This window comes from Vicugna pacos, chromosome 3 (assembly GCF_048564905.1).
Source record: "Vicugna pacos chromosome 3, VicPac4, whole genome shotgun sequence".
NCBI classification, from domain to species: domain Eukaryota; kingdom Metazoa; phylum Chordata; class Mammalia; order Artiodactyla; family Camelidae; genus Vicugna; species Vicugna pacos.
In genome coordinates, this window is record NC_132989.1 from 67337773 (window position 1) to 67360652 (window position 22880).

Consider the following 22880-nt stretch of genomic DNA (forward strand, 5'->3'; position numbering starts at 1 on the left):
GTTTATTAATACTCCTCAGGGCAACTATTTAGTCAGTGCTTATGAAGGCCAGTCCCTGTACTGCATGGTCTGTAGGAGTGAGTTTAATGCACCATTAGTCCTTGTTTTGCAGATGATAAAACTGAGACCCAGAGGTCACCCAGCCAGTTCTTGGTGGAGTTAAAATTTACAACTTTATGGCTCTAGAAGCTCAGGCTTTTTGGGTACTGTGGGCAAAGTCTACAAATCCTCCGGTTATTAAGTCATGTTCTCTCTTTTCAAGGCTAATGTTAATATAGTCACTGAATCCTCCCACACTGACAAAAAGATTTGGCAAAAAGAGCACAGGTTTCAGGAGACATGGATCCTACTACCAGCCTGTAACCCAGTGGCACCTGGTGAGGGTTCTCATCTTCCTAAGCCTCAATTTCCCTAAAAGATGAGGAGACCTCATGGTCCCACCTGGCTCAAACTTGTGTAGGATTCACATCTTCCCTTTCCCCAGAAGCTGCCTGGCTCTTCCCAGCGGGTTGAAAACTCTTGACACCCAAGTAATCTCCCACAGCGAGAAGTGAGGCCGGAGTGACCACTCTAGCCGACAATGAATCTCACTAGACAGTCTTTGTGAGATCCTCGGCTTCTGATGTGTCACAGGCCGCCACCAAGCAGGTGGCTGCAGTGGTCTAGCACTGTTTATGCTGGGTTTTTTTTATTATTATTTTATTACTATTTTAAAAATTTTAGTTAGCACCAACTATCATTACTTTCCATGGCTTGAGTAGGGCCTGCTCCATTATTTCTCTTCCTCTAAATGCTTGCACCTGAGATTCTAGGAGATTTTTGTTACCGACCTGGCCCTTGGACTCTTTAATCAATAGAAATTGGTAACAGGCAAGGTGAGAATTCAGACAAGGCTTTATTGGGGCTTAGCTGCAGCACCAGGGAGCAAAGGTGAGAAATAGGTATCCTTGCTTGCTTTGAAGGGAAGTTGTCTGGGTCCTTAAGTGGGGTAACAATGAGGGTGGATCTGTGGGTTTGGCAGGAATTTCTTAGGTGGTCTCTCCACCCCCTTGGTCTACAGGGACCATGTGCAGTACCCTGCTTTTGCTCAGGCCATTTCAAACACTTGTAGTTTGAGGCCTTTTTGTATCCTGTTGCTCAAAATTGCCCCAACTGTGTGTGCATGCTTCCAGTTACTTTTAGTCACTTAGGATTTCTTTGTATCCTATTGCTCAAGGAGCCATTTGTCCACGTGCAAGCACTGTGGTAAGGGATCCCAGGGGCCAGCCTGTCTCGATTATAGGAGGTTCTGTGCAGCTCATAACCCAAGCACTGGTTCCCATGTGACTTTCCTCTTAGTGTCCACCTCCTAAACTGCTCCCAGAGACACTGCTTTGCCAAAAGCTCAAGGTAAAGTCAGTCCCAGTATTGCTTCTTCAGCTTTGCTGTTAAGCTTTGGGCAAGTTATTTAACGTGTCTTGGCTTCATATGCCTCATTTCTAAAATATGTACAGGAATGTTTACTTTAAGGAGTAAAAGGATCTGGAGCAACGTCTGCGCTTGCGTAAATTCCGCTTACTGGGGAAGTGGCCGTGATGAGAGCAGATTTGGGTAGGGAGAAAAACTATGGGCGCCCTCTCTGCCTTCCGCATGGAACAAATATTGGGGACCCTTTTGTAGCGGAGTCGGATGAGAGGAAACAGAAATGCAAACTGAGTCCTTGCGCCGGAATCCGTCCTCAGGGTTGGAGAGGAGAGGTTGGAAATAGATCAATATCCAGGAAAGCACAGAAAGGGCTTCCCCGGGACCTCCCAAAATGCTGGGGTAACGTCAGGCAGAACATATCTGGCAGAATATCCCAAGTGCCCAGGAATTCGAAGAAGTGTGGGCAGAGGGAATTTTTCCAAAAGTTAAGGTTTTTTTTTTTTTTTGGCAAATGAGGGCGATTAAGGGATTTCGGAAAACAGGGATCCCGTGGATACCACAGTTTGGCGAGAGGCAGAGCACAGACCAGCACCCGGAGGTCCCTACTGCGCCGGTTCAGTGCAGGGCACTCGGAACAGCTCACTAATGACTCCAAGCTTCAACTGGAGTCGGTAACCAGCTCTTTCGCCAGAGCCGGGGATGAGGGGCGCCGCACCCTGCTCGGCCTGGGACCTCCGGCTCAGGAACCCGGCACTGCCGGGCCGGGCCGGGCCGGTCCAGTCCATCGACGGGCGGACTTCGCAGTCCAGCGGAGCACCGGGAAGTTACCACCACCGCCAGCCGCCTGACGCCAGCGGAAGTGAGAGCCCAGGAGGAGCCTGCTCCCAGGCGCTGCGCCCGGGAAGGGGCGGGCGCGGCTCGAGGGGGCGGGCGGGGCGGGGCGGGGCCGCGGCGGGGCGGGGTTTGGCCGCGGTTGTTTTCACCCAGGCCGCGGTGCCTCGCGCTCAGCTGGGGCTACGCGGCGTGGAGGCGTGAGTGAGTTCGGAGAGGGACGCTCGAGGCCGGAGGGAGCCAGGAGGGCCGGAGGGAAGCTGGGAGCAGGCGAACGCGCTCGTGGTGGTCGGCTGTCGTGATGTCGGCGCAGTGCTGTGCGGGCCAGGTGAGCGAGGGGGAGACAGATGGGAGAGCCGGCCAGGAGCCTAGGCGCCGCAGGCTGCCCGGGGTGCGCTCCACAGCGCCGCCGCCGAAACTGGGGCGAGTGACTACGGGCCGCCCGGGTGAGTGCCTCAGGCCCCAGCGCAGCGCTCAGCCGTCGGGGAAACCCTGTGCCGCGGGCAGGCGGAGGGACACGGGGAAGCCCTAGAGGCGACCCTGAGGTCTTCCCGTTCGGTCTTAAGAACATCACTTAGGGAGAGGCGTGCAGGGCTTGAGCAGAGGATCTCGACTGCTTTCTGGAGCGTGTCGGCTCCTCCGGAGCATGAGTGTGCGTTGCTGAGCTCCGTAGCCCCCCGGGTTTGCCATCCCGATGAACCCAGGAAAAGACGTGGGTTTGGGCAATGTCTCCTCTTCCTGAACGAAACTCGGGTCGTATGGCCCAGGCAGGTTGCGCTTGACATCTCGCAAGGCTCTAGAGCATTGGCTCTGTTCCTTCGAAAACGTCTAGAAGCCTGTTTTCCAAATCACAGTGCTCAGGTCTGGGCGCGGGGAAATCTCAGCTCCGCTTCCTGAGTTTCCCGACCCAACCCTGGCTGGACAGATACGTGGCTGCCTGGGTAGAGCGTGAGCCTTCCTGTCCCTCCTTTCACCTAAACTTGCCTGAACCTGTTTTGTAACTCTCGCCTGTTAAACTCTTGATGTTTTAAAGCACACGTCCGCTTTGGATAGGCGGCGTCTACTGGTTAGTAGTGCATAAGGGCAGAATTAGTAGGCTTTAACCCTTTAATGCTGATTTCACTCCTTCCTGCACAGTTAGAAAAAAAGTAGGTAAAACCTTGCGGATGTCGCGCTCCCTCTTTCCTAGCCATATTAATGATCAGCATTTCTGTACTGAGTTTCAATGGTGCGTTTTCGCAAATGAGTCTAACTCCGGAGGGCGTTCAGGTACCGGGCTGTTCTTGCTTCCTAATACATTTCAGCTTTGCTACAATCGAGGCCGGTCTGTAAGTGATGCAGGGGTTAAGCTGTGCGTTTCTGTAACCCGCCGATTATACTAGCAGATAATCTGTCCTCTTTTGAGTGGCCATGTGAAGTTGTTACTTGGTTTTTGAGGTCTAATACTGTACTTGGCATACATTCAAGCTGGCCTTTTCAGAGATGAGGAAATTGAGGTTTTTAACTTTGAGGTAGAATGGCTTGCCCAGAGTTAAGCAAGGCGATAGAGAGGGCGCTTAACACTTTCTCAAGGCTTTGGAGACCAGGGTGGACCTGAAAAGACTATTTTCAGAATGTTAGGAATCTCGAGAAAGCTTTGCAAATCCTTTATTGTTCTTTTGAGAGAGTTCCAATTTGATGTGACGCTTCATTGTATAGTGGTAACATTACGGATAGTTCGGGGCACCTGTCCTCCAGTCCCTTGAAAGCCCCTGGAGGTTTTCTGTGGCTCCTAGCAGCTAATTTAGAGCTCTGAAAATATTGCCAGCACTCAAGTGGGTCTTGTAAAAGAATTATTGGTATGGTCGATATCTTGGCAGGATTTAATGACTTGTTTTTAAAATCCCCTTCTCAGGACTTTGGAAAGAACCAAATCCTGGCTGTTCATCACAGGAAAGTTAACTTCTGCTTTCTTCTGGACTGCTTGAGGCTTCACTGTGGTGGGTCTCGACCCAGGGAGGGGGTGATGACCATATGCTTTCAAGTGGATGGGGCTGTTAAGAAATTTACATTTAAAAAACACAGCACTGTCAGAAGCTATCTGAGTCTAGGAACCCTTAAGAAAAAAATTTTTTCAGCACCTGTGAATTTTTACTTACAGCATTTCTGACATAAATGTATGGGGGTTTGATTTTTTTGTTTTTTGGGGTTTTTTTTTCCCCTCACACCAACCAATTTCCCAACTCTCCAGATACTAATTGGATATACAGCAATTTGATTTAATTCTCACACTGCTTGGAGTTAGTATCCCACAGTTTGAGTATATAATCCCACAAAACTGCCCCGGCCCCCCACTCCCCAGTCTTCAGCTGCCAATCACCAGACTCCTGGGCCTCCTATACCTGGGACAAAGACCAAGTATATATTTCTGATTATATTGCAATATCACAGCACCTACTTACTGTGTGCCAAGAGCTGGAGATGTGGCAGTGAGCTAGACAAGCATCTCCTCTGCCCTCAGTGGTCAGTTTAGTTGTTGGGCGGGTGGAGGAGGGCAGCATTTCATAGCATGTAAACAATGAAACAGTGAGTACTGGTACTGTAACAGGTCCTGGTGGCACAGCCGCTTTGGATAGGGTTGTTGGGGAAGTCTGGGAAGATGCCTGTGGAACTGAGACTGATCTAGGAGGAGAGGTGCCCCTGTCAGGGGTAGGGTAAGGAGCTTTCCAGGGTGTTTGAGGAATAGAAGTGAGTCCAGGGTGGCTAGAGTGTCATAGATGAGGTAAGAGAAGTGGGAAATTTGACCACGGACTGACAGTCACCGTGGGAGTTAGGGTTTTTATTCCTGTTTCATTGAGAGGCTGTTGGAGGATTTTAAGCTGGTGAAAACTGTGGTTTGACTTACAGGCAGCAGATCACTTTGGGTGCTCTGACTTGACTGTATCAGGGACTAGAGTGGAGGCAGGGAGAACAGTCAGAGCTGTCCATTCAGTGAACTTTTTTTCAATTAAAAATTTTTATTATTTTTTTTGGTGGGGAAGTAATTAAATTTACTTACTTATTTTTAGAGGAGGCACTGAGGATTGAACCCAAGACCTTATGTATGTTAAGCATGCTCTCTACCACTTGAGCCAAACACCATCCACCACCCCAATCAGTGAATATTTCTGACTGCCTCCTCCTGGGCTAAAGCAGTGTTGCAGGCTTCAGCAGTGAACCAAAGTCCTTTCTGATGGTGCTGGAATCCTGGCAGTCTGCTGTTGCCGTCAGCCAGGAAGGAGAGAGTGTGGTACCTTAATTTAGGCCGTGGTAGTGCTTACAGTGGGATGTTGTTGGCTTCTGGGCATATTTTAGAAGTAGAGCTGGACCTGTGCATGGGTTAGTAGTGGGGTGTGAGAATGAGGGAGATTCTGTTTATGGCCTGAGCAACTGGATACATGGTGGTGCCATTTACTGAGGTGAGGTGGGGGCTTGACGGGAGGAGGACATTTGGCAAGGGAAAACCCATAGTTTTCTTTTGGCTTTGTTACATTTGAGATGCCTATTATAAATTAAATGGAGATGGCAAATAACTGGTTGGATACTTCAGCCAGGAGAAGTTTAATGTTGGAGATAGAAATTTTGGAGACTTTAATTGAGAACATTAGGAACAATGTGTAACCGAGAAAAGAGCCTGGGCTCAGGTCTGGGTTCAAATTGGGAAATCTGGACACTGAGGGCTGGTGTGACTGTGCACATGTTACTTAGCCTTGTCAACCTCAGTTTTTCCTCATCTGTTGAATGGGTGTGATAATCCTTCCTGGAGTTATTATGAGGATTACATGTGATAACAGACAAAAAGTCTCTAGTACAGGGTTTGGCACAGAGTAAGGAACCCCCAAAATCTTAGAGGCTATTACCTACCTGCACTTGGATAGTTTCCAGGTCATTTTATCTTTGCAGTGACTGTAATATACACGTAGACTTTGCTTGGGCTGTTGGCTAATGGATGCTAATGGAAGCAGAGATTACAGGAGAGTGGTCACTGAACACCTGGGAACCCAGCACTGTTTCCAGGCCCCTGGGCACGGGGTGATAAACACAGAGCCTCCTTGCTCTCCTGCAACTTAAAGGCTAGTTGGGTCTGGAAGTGTGGGGAAAGCTACAGAAAATGACAGGACACCCTGTCATAGGTGAAATGAGAAGTGTGATGAGAAAATCTAGACACCCCTTTCAAGGCAGCTTGAGAATAAGGCTTGTCAGGGTTTATTCTGGGCAAGTGTAAGCATTAATGATAATAATGACAATAGTTGAAGTTTATTTCATGCCCACAAGTGTGCTGTTTTTAACATACGTTGTATCATGCATTCTTCACAACAACCCTATGGGGTATGTAATGTCCTAATTGGCCTCCTTTCGCAGGTGAGGCCACTGATGTGCAGAGAAGTAAATTAACTTGATGAATGTTATGTGGTGGTGGAGCCAGGCCTTCAATATTGGTCCTCCTGACTCGAGTTGGAGCTCTGAGAGACTGTGATTCCTTATTATTCTTGTTACAGTATAAATACAGGATGCAGGACTGTTGCTCATTGTTGTTGTAATGGCCCTAAGGCAGTTTTGGGATACACAGCTGTGAGGCTGTCTTGGTAGATGGTGGTGGTTGCCAGGACTTATGGGTGGGTGAGGCTTAGCTTCTTCCCCACAGCCTGGTCCAGGTTATAAAGACAGCATGTCTCAGGCCAGATTCAGCCACTTGTGTGGCCACTCATCTGCAGGCGGGCAGTCAGGCACGGAAGAGTCCTGCAGCCTGATTTATGGCTTCACAAAGTTGCCCTCCTTGGTGCTCCGACACACAGCTGGAATGTTCACCTGAGGCAGTTGTGACAACCTTCCAGAAGGCAGAACTTGACCAAGACTGCAGGAACAGCAGGACCTAGGGGATGGATCAAGCCCACGGCACCTCTCTCAGGCAGACGACCCACTCTGTCCTTGTAGCCAGTTTATGAAATGGCAGGAATACCCAGCCCAGGGTGTTTCCAGCCAGATTGTATTACTTGATCCCTGAGTTTTTCCCCAATGGAAGCCCATTTCTAACATTTGTTCATTGACAAAGCCACAGAATGCCACCAGGGGCTATCCGTTGTCGAAGATAATAAAGCCAGACATTAGTTAAAGCAATGAAAACAGATTTTATTCCATAACCACTCACTAACAATAGAAAAGAGCCAAGCTCCGTTCTGATGTGCACAGGTCACTGGGAGTTTTAAAGGGTGGAGGAGGGAGGGAGCCCAAGTAGAGTGAGGGAAATGAGGTGTAATGGTACAGAGGGGTGTTCGGCTCAGGTGTATGTGATGAGGCCAGCTGGGTCTGCTAGCTAGAGAGTTAGACTCTGTCCTGATTGCAAAGAAATGGCATTTCCATCCTTGAGAAAGGCACTCCAGACTTGTAGGAAACCTGTATATTTGTCCCTCTTCTCAGGGGCAGAAGAAGGAGTCACAGTTGCAAGCCTTAGTAAATGCTCTTAAGAAAGGATGGTCTGGGCCCATCTTAGGTCTTGGCTCCAACAAACATTTCTTTTTACAGCCTGGAGCTTTTCCAGAAAACTCAAAAGGCAGAAGGCAGTGGGGTCATCCAGGCATGCAGCCTTAGGCTGCTAGAAGCCATGATAAAGTTTGGTCAGATCTCACATGGGCGTTTGGGCAGAATTGCTACATGCTGAGAGTTCTTGGAGTTTTCACCATTTCTCGTCATTATGCTGATTAACAAAACCTGGGGTCATCAGAGTCAGAGGTAACCAAAGCCTAAGCAGGATGCTTTTAGAGCGCAGCCTCTGTTAAGTGTTAGTTGGAATGGGACTTCGTCATCAGGGCATCTGATCATCTCTAGATGGTAGCTTAAAACAGACACACAGACAGACACACACTGTCCACAAAGACTTCTTTAGAAAGTAAATTACACATCACATAAAGGTACTGATTTCCCTGAGATGTCCTTCCTTTTTCTTTATACAACTCAATTTTCTGCTTTCAAGTCCAAGCTCAAGAAGTATTTTCCTCAATAATGACCTTCCCTTTACTTTGAGAGTTCACGTAGATCTTGCACCCAGACCTGTCCGCACCACCTAGTACTTGGTCATATGATGTACTAGAATCGTCTCCTGGTTGCTGCATGAATGCATCTTCTCTCTCCTCCTAGACAGAGTACATAGTATGACCTAGCTGAACCCCCTGTTGAGTGTTTTTTGGTTACAAAACTCTCCCTCCCCACCCCCAGCAGCTCTTTGTTTATAGTGATTAGGAATGTTAGGTCCTCATTACATCACTTGTTGCTTCCACCCCTGGAAGGGATCCAGGCACAAAGGTTCATTCTTTCCATGAGTGATGCTTTTTTGGACAGTTTGTGGGTATTTGTGAAATACATGTCATCACCCAGAGAGAACCATATTTTGATATTTTATAATAGTCACTCACACTTAATATGTATGATTTTACTTTGCAGAGTTGGGATTATGTTGTTAGTGCTATGTTTGATTCTACTCTTTTTGCTGAATTATGGGGTGACCAAGCGGGTTTTTCAAGGGCATCAGCCACTCATTTGCAGCTGTGTTTTCTGGGCTTACACTCAGATGTAGGTAGTCCTCTCCCTTTAAACATGGCAGTTTTCCAGAGGTGTTAAGTAAAAGTAAATATGTGAAAGTCAGTTAATAGGCTTATGTGTTAATAGATGGTGTGTGTGTTTCAATTCCCAAAAGACTGAAAATAATGAAGGAAATCCTAACTGCACTCCCTTTAGATGCCATTGACAATATAGTTCAACCATTTTCAGCATCTTTAACTCGGGCCTTTTTTTTTTTTTTTACAGTCACTTACACAAATACCATCTGTCTAGATGGTATTTGAGTCACCATTTTCCTGCTGTATGAAGGTGCTCGTCTGTGTTTCAGTTGCATTAAGTTTGAGTCCTGTGCTTATCACTAGTATTGGCGGTTTTATTTTTCTATTCATTTTACAAAATGCTGGCAAGATGCAGTCAAATGGCTACATCATTGCTCTGCCTACTGACAAAGGTGGTGATTCGGCTGACTTTCAGTTGTTGGCTCATGAGGCTCCCCGGGGAGCTGCAAGAGAGAGAGTGGTTTGGAGTATCTCTGTGTAGTTAGCCAAGTTCAGGTTGTTGGAAAGATGTCTGTCACTGATCTTGAACAGTAAAGAGAGTGAAGGTTGCCACTGTAGGTAGAGAATCAACTTGAAGTTTGCTTAGGCAGATTTGCTTTCTTGGGCAGCTTTATAGCTGACCTGGGCGAGCTGATCAAATAGCTTTGGGCTGTGGCAAGTCTGAATGGGATTTGCTCTGCTGGGAGGGCTGCGGGAGGGCCTGTCTGTAGGGAGTAGAAGGCAACCTCTGACTCATCTCTCTGCCGATGAGATAGAAGGTAACACCTCCTTCCCCAGTGTTTGCTTCCCACCCCTGTTTTCTGTATGAACATCGCCTCTAGATTTCCCAGAGATAGTGAATATCTGGGAGTGAGTCAGCTGTGAGACTTGGAAGCTTACTTTTCAGTTTCCCAGGTGTTTTAATGTCGAGCGCCATTTAGAAGCCCTAGAAAGGATAGAGCAGTAACGATGGCATCGGCTGTTTGTATTTCACAGCAGAGTGTGGTCAGTTCATCTATGATAATTTGACATTAAAAAGGAAGTCCTCATATAACACGGTATGTCTGCAGAACTAGCCATTGGACACAACTGCATTTCATCCTTTGACTAAGCTTTCCGTGTCTTTCATTGTAATTGTTCTCTCAGTATCCTAAGTTAAGCAGCATTGCTAGCGAATTGTCACTCTGTATTGCTCTTGTTGAATTTAGGATTGAGATTGGATGCTGGGGGCAGTATCGATCAAGTTACTCACCTAAACCACCTTGATTGTCCCTAATGATCAGGTTTTCCAAAGTACACCAGCTTTTGCAACCCTTGTTAAAATGCATTTTAAAACCTTTCCACTGGGGATGTCTTCTTCTTCTCTCACTTGTGTGTTAATGATATTTTAAAAGATTTTAGAACATAATCTGGGGGTCAGTGTAGCGTGTGGGTAGGAAATTCAAATAGTGGGTTGGTTTGATTACATCAAACATCTGTTTGAATTTTAAAGGAAACAGGATTTCACTTTTGGCTTTTCTTCTGTAGTTTGCCTTGGGAGATTAAAGTTGAGCTGATGTGTAAGGAAAACAGCTGTTATGGAAAAATTTATTTAGGGTGAGTTTTTATCACAGAATAAATTCTGAAACAATTTGTGGGTCTGAAGTAAGGTTAAAGTATATAGTGATTAGACAGCATTTTCCCCCTCATGAAAACTGTCTAGTCAAAACAAAAGTAGGAAAAACACATAACACAACCCCTTAAATCTTATTTATGCAAAGATAACTGGGAGAGATGGAAAACCAGATTAATGTTTGTTTAAGTATAGTTTTTTATAAACTGGCCAACTGTACTTTGAAACAAAGCCCACGAGGTCCTTTTGGGATTTATTTTCCAGTTTCTGTTCTCAGTAATTTAACAGAGGGCTGAGTCACCTAATGCTCTGATCCTTAGCATGTGCAGTTCACCAAAACTGGGGAAGAGTTCAATCTTTTGTTCGTGACTCCCTGCTCATTGAACTCCTCCGGTGGTGATCTCAAACGACAGTATTTTGTAACCATAGTAATGAAACTGTTCTCTGTAATAAGACTCTGAATTTTTTTCGGCTTTGGTAGCATTATTCCTAAGGACCCTAGGGTGTTGTTGACTTATTTCATTTGCTATTTAAAAAAGAAAAGCTAACAACCCTTAAAGCAATATGTCAATTGATAGATCTTCACTGAGTACCTAGTGTAATATAAACCAAAGGCAGCAACTAGGCTAGACATTAATGCTTGGGAGCAACTGGAGGATTGATGTTGGATGTCGTTGAGTATAAGATTTCTGCGGGGGGCAGATGGAGGTTGGTGTACCTCAGCTTCAGACCTTTTATGCCTGAGAAAGGGAAGGAAGTGGGGGGGGCTTGGTGGGGGATGGGCCTACCCAGAGGAGCATGTGGAGAGCTGGGTCCCCGGGAATGGGCTCTAGGGGTTCCAGGCAGCCCTGCAGTCATACACTTGTCCGTGTGTATTCTGAACGCTTTTCCTAGAAGAAGGTCCTTACCATTTCTCAGCTTCTCAAAGGAATCTTCTGATCTGGGAAAAAACCCAGATGTAGCCTCAGAAGGGAAAGACCAACAGTGGAGACATCTACATTTAAAAGGCAGACATTTCCTGTAGCAAACAGGAAAGAAAGAAAATTAAGTGAGGGTTAAGTGAGGGTACCTCCTGCCTAGAGGAAAAGGAGCCTAGGGGTGGGAGGGCCTATGAGTTGGGGGAAACTGCTGGCTTGGTCAAGTTCTTCTTACTAAAGTTAGTAAGAGGGAAACTAAGAATTCTAGGGTGAGGGGTTTGACAGCCTTGGTTTTCAGGGAGCAGAAGCTCCAGCACTGTGAATTGGGGAGTAGAGGGGAGCTGAGAAACTGAAACCAGGAAGGGTTGGTTATTATGTTTTAAGAACCGTGGCAATGGAAGGGGAGGTCCAGTAACTAGTGGGGGATCTGGGGATTTCAGTGGAATATGGTTTGGAGTTAATTTTAGGGAGGTATCTGAACAGGTTACCAAGGTGAAGGGGGAGCAGGTTATACCTGAGCAGATTTGAAGCTGGCCTGTGATGGCTGGTGGAGAAGAGGCTTGGACACTTCCTGTCTCCAAACTGCAGGATGCTAAAGTTCTTTTACTCTAAGTTGCTGTGACCTACCAAAATTTAGTGCAGAGGTAACCCCCATACCCTTGATGTTTCTCTTCCTTCTCCTTCAACCCCACCTCCCCTCTTTTTTCTGTTTCAGTTTGTTGAATCAAATCTGTGATTTTATTCTTTGGAAGATTCTGGAGAGGCAGGTCTAGTTCTGGAGAGATCCAGGTTTTGCTGTTTGTGTGGTGATTTATGAGACAAATTGTGGAATCAGAGAAACTTTTGGAAGAGACTTTAAAAGGCATCCCTTGTACTCCCCCATTTGAACCTTACATGTCTTTTTAAAATGCCCCTCTTAAGTGTACATCTGATATGTTTGAGCCTCTCCACTGTTGGGAAGTTCACTAGTTTTTAAGTTCCCAGTTTTTAAGTTTTCTGAGCCTTGGTTTCTTTGTTCATCAAACGGGGGAAGTCTGTGTCTTGCCTCCTTATATGATTGTTGAGAGGGATGAAGACAGACAATATTAGGACTCTGTTATCTGTAAATTGGTGATGCAGGTGTGTCAGGGTTCAGTGCAGGAAACTGAGACCACACTAGGTATTTTTAAGCTGAACTTTTTTTTGTTGTTGTTGTTTTTTAAACATTTTTAATTGATTTATAATCATTTTACAATGTGTCAAATTCCAGTGTAGAGCACAATTTTTCAGTTATACATGAACATATATATATTCATTGTCACTTTTTTTTTCTCTGTGAGCTACCATAAGATCTTGTGTATATCCCTGTGCTATACAGTATAATCTTGTTTATGTATTTTACAATTTTGAAATCCCGGTCTATCCCTTCCCACCCTGAACGGGGTTTAACGTAGGGAATTAGTTGTTTAAGAAATGAAAGAACTAGAAGAGCAAGAATCAGGAGGCCACCTTTTGAACTCTTGGATTTAAGAACACACCACTGAAGCAGTAATCTTAAAAATCTGGAAGCTCAGGCTGCTGCCACCACCATGACTGCCTCTTGACAGCCACACAGCTGGTGGTTTAACCCCGAGGTTCCAAGTCTGGCCACTGCGATTGCCCGTCCTGTCCTAGGACCTTGCTTGGCAGACGCTGCAGCTGGAGGCTGGCCCCTACCTTGTTTTCATCTTCCAAATATTGTGAGTGTTGCTAAATTGTCAGCTCCCCAACAGTAAAGGACTCTGAGAAATGTGGTTTCATTTTCCAGATTCTTCAGTGCTGGAAGGCCCATAGAAAAAGATGGGAATGAAAGCTGAATGAGATCATTGTCCACGTGGGGCATAAGCTATGAGGAACTAGTATAATAAACTCTACTAGTGAATACTGTACTTCTTGCCCATCGTGGCTTGACCAAATAGCAGCCTCAGAAGTAAAGCCAGAGTGTTGAGGGGTTGACTTAGAGATGAGAAGATGTAAGTGCCTTATAAACTGATTTCCCTTCCCTGGTCTCTTCCCCACATGCTCATTTTCCCATACTACCAGCAGGTTGATCCTTCTACAAAATGGTAGTCCTAATAATGTCATCCACAGCCTGATTTTTCAACCCTATTGGGGTTAATGTAATAGATTTTCCAAATACAGGTCTTTCGTAGAAATCTGTTAGTGGTTTGTATCAAGGTAACTTACATTCTGAATTACAGTGTGCTTAATACATGTCTCCTCAGTCATTCCTCATATTAGTAATTTGTGTTCTTTTTTCCATGACTCTAGCTAAGAATTTATCAATTTGATTACTCTTGGGAAAGAAATAATGTTTTGTCAGTTATTTGTTTTCTGTTACATTGATTTCTGCTCTTTATTTTCCTCTGAATTTAATCTACCTTTTCACTGATTTTTTTTCTTAAGGCAAAAACTTAGATTATAATTTTAAATCTTTTTGTTTCTCTAAAGTAAATATTTAAAGTCATATTTTATGTTGCACATTTTGATATACTGTTTTCGTTATCATTAATTTCAAAATATTTTCTCATTTCTCTTGTCATTTCTTCCATGACCTATGGGTTACTTAGAAGCGTGTTCTAAATATTTTCCAAATATTTGAGGATTTCCAGGAGTATTTTTGGTATTTATTCAGAAATACCATCTTGTGATGATCAGAAAACACATTCTGTATATATTCATTCCTTTTTAACTTATTGTTTTATGGCCCAGAATGTGATATATCTTGATGACTGTTCCGTGTTCTCTTGAGAAGAACATATATTCCACATTTATTGGGTATGGTGTTCAGGTTGGTTGCTAGTGTGCAAATCTTTTCTATCTTTACTGATTTTTGCAGGGAGAGGAGGGGTCTAATTCATTTACTGGGAGAAGGATGTTAAATTTTTCAAAAATGATTGTGTTTTTATCTTTCTCCTGTTAGTTCTGTCAATTTTTGTTTAATATATTTTTAAACTCTATTAGGTGTGTACACATTTGGGATTGTTATGCCTCCTTAATGAATTGATCCTTTTATAAAATGATCCTCTATCTCTGGTAACACTGTCTTCAAGTCTTTGGATATACTACCCTTTTAACTTTCAACCCATTTGTGTCTTATATTTACAAATGTGTCTCATAAACAGCATATCGTTGAGACCTGCTTTTTCATTTAACCTAACAATCTCTGTCTTTTAATTGGTAGTTTAAATCATTTACATTTAATGTGATTATTCATGTTTGAATTTCAGACTATATATTGTTGGTCATTTCCATTTCCCCATCTATTCTTTGTTCTTTCCTACCTTTTTTTTGTGGGGGGGGCATTAATTGAATATTTTCCAGTTTTCTAACTTCTTGATTGACTTTTTATTCCTTAAAATGTTGTAAAGATTTTAAGATATAGCACCTTGAAGAAGGATAAGAATCAGAATTGCACCATTAGTAATGGAAACTCTTATGGGTAGATCATCTACTAGACGCTGATTCAGTCTTCATCGCAAATGATGAAATAAATAACATTATATGAAAGCCAATTTTATAACAGTATTTACTGCTTTATAAAAATAATATAGTTATGGAAAATTTAGGAAATACAGAAAAGTATAAAGAAGAAAATAAATATCATTTGTAATCCCAGATAGAACAAGCCCTGTTAGTATTTTGTTTTATTTCATTCTAATATTAAAATGAAATAGATCATGCTTTATGTACTGTTTTATATCCTAAGTTACTTTCACATAACATGAGAATTTTCACATAAGAATGAGAACATTTTAATAGCAATATTGTATTTAATTGATCATATCAACATTTATTTCACTATTTTCTTTTTATTAGATGTTTAGCGTATTTCTTAAAACACACACACACACAAAAGTATTGTAAGTAACTCTTATATAATTTTTTTTATGCCTATGCCTCTTACTTAAGGCTAGAGTCCTACAAATAGTCCTACTATAACACAATGTGAATACGTATTTTTAAAAATCACACAGTAAAAAATGAGGTTGGGGCACAGCTTTCAAAACTTTTGACCAGGACACATTGACAAAGCGGAGGGAACCCAGTAAAAATAGTATTACAGTTTTAGAAATGTTAAATAGTTAGGAGATGCATTATTACTATGAAATATTTAGCACTTGACCTTTAAAAAGACCTGAAATTTGCTTGTAGAAGCAGGTGTTGTAATAGTTGCAGCTTGTGAGTTGTTGTGAAGTGGTGGATGGAGTGTTATCTGAAACTGGGTAGGAAGTTGTAACATCAGATGTGCTTTGGGAGTGACTCATACTGCACGTGGATCGGGGGAGTGTGCATTTCATGTGTTTCGCTGCGGCTCAGTTCTTGGGCACAGTGTTCTGCCTTCAGTTAATGTTTCTCACACACAAAATTGCATGTCCTGTTATGCTCGTATTGTTCCCTAACTTGGTAGGCGGGGAGAAAGTTTTCCTTGACCCTCTTAGGGTTTCTGGCTGGGTCTGAAAATTAAACTGACAAACACAGATTAACAGCATACATTTATTTAATATAAGTTTTATGTGACTTGGGAGTCTTCATAAGGAAATGAAGATGCAAGAAATGGTGAAAACTACTTGCTTTTATATTAGATTGAACAGAGAGAGGTAGTGGAAAAGTCACTAAACTATGTGGGGAGGGGAAAGGAAGATAAGAATTATTTTCACAAGGTCTGTTTGTATAGAAATCTCTCAATCTCAGCTTCTTGTCCTTGATAAAATTGTTTTCCTCCTGCCTCAGGGAAGGCACTCTCCTGTGGGAGTTTTATCTCCTGCTTTCAGAAAGAAAACTGAAGGTCAGAGTGTTCTTACACCTGTTGTTTCTCAAGTGCACATAACTCAAAAAAATAATCCATAGGCCAAAGTGGGATATTTTGGGGTGAGATGCTTTGAACTCCTTCAGTATCAATCCTGTTGGAACAAATCTGTATTTTCAGAGCAAGTATAGCGGAACCAACTGTCAAATGCATAACTCAGAAGCTGTAGACAGGGCAGACCTCCTTCAGAAAGGCTGACCAATTCACGTGCCTGTTAGCTGTGTGAAGGAGGAGCTGCCCCACCACCCCCCATTGCCCCACTGCTCTTTGGACCAGCTCCCAGAGAGTTGGTGCTTGAAGTGGCCGGAAGTGGCCAGAAGGGTCTTCTGCTCTCCTACCCAATTGTGCTCTGATTTATTGTCCTGTGTAGTAAGCGAACAACGCCACAGACAGCAACTTCCTATCTTCGAAAACAGCTCTCCTTCATTAGGGAGCTGTGGTTTAAAGTTGTCTTCCTGTCAGCCTTCCAAAGCTGAAATGACTTACTGGCCTGGATCTTAGAGAGGGATACGATCATTTTGTATAGTGGAAGAGGCAGCGTCGAAGGTGGAAGTGGGCTCTGGCTCTGGGGCATAAAGGACCACAATTGGGTTGATGCAGCTGCTCCTGGTTGTGAGAATCCTTAGTGTCTACCCAAACCATAAACTGAAAATTGGGACATGCTGACAAAGGGGAATTGTACCTCTGGGTATGAGAAGTTTCAGTTGGAAGCCAAATTATTGAAACTTCTAGCACATCCAAATAGTTTTTAAGGCTAATGGTCAGACAGTTTGAAATTAGACCCATTTTGGGAAGTCTCAGGTTGGCAGCAAGCTAGAGAAGGTCTCGCTGCTGGCCGTGAGGTTTCTGATGGGAGTGATGCCTGTCGCTGCTGGTGGTGGGTTACCATTCTCAGATACTTTGTGGGCTGGGAGAATCTGGTTAGTCACATGGTCATCTTCGGGAGCTAAGTGAATTCTTAAGGGAGTGGCATGCCCACCCTCTCATGTTATTGAGGAAGAGGCAGATCCTCAGAGCTCAGCCCCTCTTCCAAGTTCACACAGCTAATCAGTGTGCAGCAAGGCTGCCTCCTGGCCTTGGTACGCCCCCGTGCCCAGTACGCGGGAGACGTTTGGTAACTGACAAGTAAGAGAATGGCTGAATATTGGGCACTTTCTGAAGGCAACTGCTGTCTTTGCAGAGCAGTTCAACAAAGGGCTATAGATTTTAAACATAAAACATATGATTGAAATCTCACATTGGTTTTTTTTCACACTGTATTTTGCTGTAATAAAATCAGTTTAAATCTTTTGTCCTCTCTCTTCTCTTAAACTCCTAGGCAGTTGTTTGAATTTTTTTTACAGGAAGCTCTGCTCTATCTGTGGGTCACAGGATTTAATAGGAAGCAGTTTTTAAGAATGTGCTTTCTTATTTCTCACCAAGCGATGTAGTTTGTGAAAGTTGCAGGTTGCTGAGTGAGGGGTATTAGGCCATTTAGATACAGAAGCCTAACCAATGAGGTGCTCTATGCAAATTGCTATGCTCAGCAGTGGCTCCTGGCTGCGTGCAGGCTTTGAAAAGCATGAAGCAGTAAATTATTTCCTTACGATGCGGGGGAGGGTTGTTGTGGAATTATATTTTTTTGGAAGCAAGAGGTCTAGCAGAGCTGAATCTCTGACTTCATCTTCCTGCTGTGGCGTGGGCGTGGCAGAGAGAAAGCAGGGCGCAGGCAGAGTGTGGAAGAGGCTGAGGCTTATTCCGTTTGCCCTCCTTGTGAGTCTGACTGTATCCCAGATTTCAGGGAGACGCCCCCTCCTCCCTTCGACTCAGCACTGTCCTTTCATTCCCCCTTCTGATCTAAGACTTTGAGAATAGTAAAAATCAGGTACCATAAGCAAAGTAGGGAGCTCCTGATCAAAAAATAAAGGATCTATTCTCTAAGGCTGTTATTGGAAGAGATAAAGACAAAGCTGTAACTAGCTAAGTGAGTTACAGCATTTGGGAGCAATGGTCTTAACTAGTGTATGTGTCCCAGGGGCAATGCTGTTTGTATTTGAGCAGTTCTTTTCTCTTGAGTCCTATGCTGAGCTGGTACTTAGTATGCTTGATAACATTAAGATTTAGTGTCTAAGCTAAGCGAGTCAGATGTCAGTAGCACTCAGCAGTCTTTGTGAAAACACTGCCCTCACCTTAATAAGCAAGGCCACCGGGGATGGGATGGTACTGACTAGATAAGAACCACCGAGTGTTTGGGGCTTGATAATACTTTCATACAGTTTCAAACTGCTACAAAACGGATTGAATCCTACTTGCAGAAATGCACAGCTGTAGAGATGAAAAAGAACACAAATTAGAAAGGTAGATGATTCTACCACAGCACCGCTTTGACTGATGTGCACTCAAAACTTGACATAAAGGTGGCAGGTGGTATTTTAGATGTAGTTTAAGTGCTGCTCAGAAGTAGCACATTAAGTGCTTAAGCTAATCTAGTCAGATGAAGTTATGTGTTTGATGGGAGACGGAAAAGCATATTTTGTGGTGAGAGAATTCATTTAGACATACTCCTGGTGTGTATTTTTAGGCTTTTTTTGTTGTTGTTAGCCCAGAGGCGGTACAGTTGAATAGTTAAGAGCCGATCTGGGGACAGGCAGCCTGAGTTGAGATGTAGTCTCTGCTCCTTGCCAGTGGTGTGCCCTTGCTCTGTCCTTTAGTTTTCTTCTGTGTAAAATGTGGTAATCACTAGCATCTTCTTAGGATCTTCCATATGGGGCAGTAACTGGCCCAGAATGTGGTGGTTCATAAAATGTTCTTTGTAATAGGGAGGGCAGGGGCTCTTCCTTGGAACAACAGGACTCAGAGTGTAAGCAGTGAATACCTTCTTTTGAGGTTTGGTCCATGCTCTTTATTAACATCAGAATAAGTAATATGTAGCTCTAATGTTTAATCATATTAAACTGGGTAAAAAAAATTGCATCCATAAAAAGTATTGGAAAAGAAAGAAGAGATGAATAAAATTTTAAAATAATAATCTTGGAATGGTCAAGGCTTTTCTGATTGTGGCAGAAGATACATAAGCCAAATTGATGAATTTGATACATGAAAATTAAAACTTGTCCATAGCAGAATATAAACAAAGTCAAAACAAATAACACAGTGATTCATAGGACAGAGCTCTGTTTTCCTTTATTTATAAAAAGTGTTATTATGAAACAACAGAAAAGACACGCAATAAAAAAATGGACAAAAGTTAGAGATAGTTTATGAAAAAGATGCAAATGGCTAATAACCCTGTGAGAAAGATACTCGGTCTTTCCCTTAATTTAAAAATATAATTCATGATGAAGGTATTTTTTACTAATCAGACTGGCAAAGTTAAATAATATAACAAGGATGACAAGGTGAAAGAAAAACTTACCATCATAGGTTCATATTCATTCATCTTTGTAGGAATATTTAAATTAGCATAATCTCTTTGAATCATAATTAAATATGCCCATGTTTTTGGATCTAGCAATTCTACTATTTTTTCCTACTATTTTTGTATTAGAAGTAAACATAGAACATCTTAATCATGGATACTGTAGACAAATTTAAAATAAAAATTGCTAGCCTTCTGTACGATGGAATACTATGTTGCCATTAAAAAGAATGAGGTGAATTTGTGTGTGCAGGCAGGGGAGATGTCCAAGGCAAAAGTGTTCAGTAGGGGTTAAAGAACAGTATGTGTATGATGAACCCATGTATATGGTTTTCAGAAGGAAAAGGCACATATGTATTGATGTCTGTAGATGCTTGTATATACATAGGGATTTCTGGGAGTTTTTAAGATATACTAGAAACAGTCAACAGTGGTTACTGCACTGGAGTAGGAACAGGAGGTTGGGGATATTTCTTTTTCATTTGACACCTTGCTCTGTGCTGTTTGAACTTAGGAGCGTGTGTTGGTTGCTTTAAAATTTTTCAAGCTTGTTTTAGCCAGCTTTAGGTTTTAACAAACTTAAATGTGTGAAGTTCAACATGTATGCATTTCCTGGCACTGGTTTCATTTTGATATTACTCGTGTGTGTGTGTGTGTGTGTGTGATGTATATTTAGAAAGTGGGTTTAGAGATAGCAAATTTAACTCATTTTTGCGTTAAGACGGAAACTGAAATTAGCAGCTGGGTTGCACAGTTGGTAAGGATATATTATGTAATTTATTTTTATCTGAGCTCCTTACAGTTTACATATGTAAATGTAGACTCTTCTTGACTAAAGTGTACTGAGGTGAATAGAACTAGGAAAAAAAAGTGCGCCACCCATAAAGGTGGGTGCCAAGGTTATAGTTAGGCTGTCAAGTCAGTCTTTGTCAGAGTGCTACAGCTGGCTGTGGCTTACTAGGAAGTATTGAAAGGGCTGTTTTTGGTACAAGACAAGAAAACTGTTAGTGAAATGGCAGCACCAGGACTAAGAAACAGCCATTTCCAATGTGCAGTCTGTTAAGAAAACTCAACGTTGAAAGATCCATGAAATACTTGATGTAAACTTTACAAAGCATTTTATAGCTGACCAGTAATTTAAGCATCACATGGAACAGTTTCAGCTCATAAGTGCTGGGAATTTGCCCTTGGGGACGCTTTATTCCTGTTGAAATTAACAGGTGTTCAATAAACTTCATATTTTTATTTTTATTCTTAAAGTGGAGTTGGAGAAATGCCCAAGAGTTTACCTCTCTGTTGAGCAGAAATGTCCAACCTTTGAAAATTGCTATTTGAGGTTTCCTGATTTTGTTGGATACTTCTTCATTTGTCTAAAAATGACTCTATCAGATAATTTTTTAAAGAAATTATGAAATTTTAAAAAATCGCTTTGAGAGACAGTTCGCATACCATGTAGGGTACCCCTTTAAAGTGTACAGTTAAATGGTTTTTAGTGTATTCAGAGTTGTGTGACCATCACTGCGATCTAATATTAGGACATTTTTGTCACCTCTGGCCGTTAACAGTTGTTCCTCATCTTGCCCCAAACTTCCTCAGAGCCCTGACAACTACTAATTTACTTACTCTATGGGTTTGTCTATTCTGGACATTTTATATGAATGTATGAACCATACAGTATGTGATCTTTTACGACTGGTTTCCGTCACTGGGCACGTTTTCAGCGTTCATGTGTGGTCTAGTATGTGTCAGTACTTCTTTCTTTTTCTGTACTGTACCACATTTTACTCACCCACTTGTCAGTTGATGGTTGTTTGTGTTGTTTCCGCTTTGTGGCTGTTTTAAGTAATGCTGTCATCAACATTTGTGTACAAGTTTTTTACTCCTATATCTAGGAGTAAAAATGTTTGATCATAGGGTAAGTATTTTTAACTTTTTGAGGAACTGCCAAATAATTTTCCAAAGAGGCTGCTGCATCTTATTTTCCCACCAGCAGTGTATGAAGGTTCTAATTTCTCCACATCCTCACCAACTCTTACTGTCTTCTTTTTTTTTTCCTTTAATTTTAAATTAAAGCTATCCTAGTGTGTGAAGTGGTATTTCATTTTGGTTTTGATTTGCATTTTCTTAATAACTAATGACATGGAACATCTTTTCAGGTGCTGATTGTCCATTTCTTCTTTGGAGAAATCTCTTCAGATCCTTTGCTCATTTCTAAATTTTTTTTTTTTCAAATTGAATTTTAACAGTTCTTTATCTATTCTGGATATCAACTCTTTATAAGATGTGATTTGCAAATATTTTCTCTCATTCTGTGAGTTGTCTTTTCACTTTCTTGATGGTATCATTTGCAGCATAAAAATTTTTAATTTTGATATAGTCCAATGTATCTATTTTTTCTTTTGTTGCTTATATCTAAAAATGCTCATGAAGATTTAGTCCTGTGTTTAAGGGTTTCATAGTCTTAGCTCATGTTTTAATTTTTCTTGTATGGTATAAGGAAGGGTCCAGCTTTGTTATTTTGATTTGGATATCCAGTTCCAGCACCATTTACTGTTTTTTTCCTCCAATGAATTATCTTGGCCCACTTATCAGAAATTAATTGACCCTAAATTTAGGGTTTATTTCTGGGCTCTCAATTCTGTTAGTTTTTTAAAAAAGTAGCTCTGCATTGGAGCAGTTTTTCATCTTGGGGTTTAAATCCAGTAGGACTATGGGTCAGTGGACTGGAGATTGCAGTTTGGGGACTGATGTCTAGTCATTCTTAAACGGTTGACTCATTTCTTTGTGTGATCATGAGATTAAATATTTACAGAGGTCTAATTGTAAGTTACACAGGACCTTAGTGTAGATGTTGTTGAAGGCATGAGACATTATTTTGTTTATACAAATCACAAAATATAAATACTGTGGCAGTAGAAACTGGAGTCATCCATGTATCACAGTTAAGCTGGGCTCCTGAGTAATGATCTTCTCAGGACTAAAGTACACTTCCTCGCTATTTGGAGGACTAGCCAGTTCTTTTTTCAGTATTTTCATTCATTAAGCAATGACTTAATAGGCAAATGAATTTTGATTGGGTATTCTAAAACAATTACTGTTTTTTAAAATTGCTGATACCTTTTATTTTTTTTCTTTTCCACATTTAGTTTGGTGAGGCAGTTAAGAACGCTGACTTTAAATCATGCCTGGATTTGGGCCCTCTCCTCATCCTGAATGAGCTGTGACCTTGAGCAATTTATTTCCTTGAACCCAAGTCTCTTGTTGCTTACAATGCCAATAA

General features: G+C 42.3%; 1 protein-coding gene across 1 annotated transcript in view; it reads left to right on the plus strand.

Moving 5' to 3' along the window:
- The first annotated feature begins 2375 nt into the window (after positions 1 to 2375).
- SERINC5 (serine incorporator 5) overlaps positions 2376 to 22880 on the plus strand; it is an 87707-nt gene continuing 67202 nt past the window's right edge. The window contains exon 1 of the mRNA XM_015245774.3: positions 2376 to 2563. Coding sequence (XP_015101260.1) covers positions 2537 to 2563 — 27 coding nt within the window. The 5' untranslated portion in view covers positions 2376 to 2536. The remainder of the gene's footprint in view (positions 2564 to 22880) is intronic.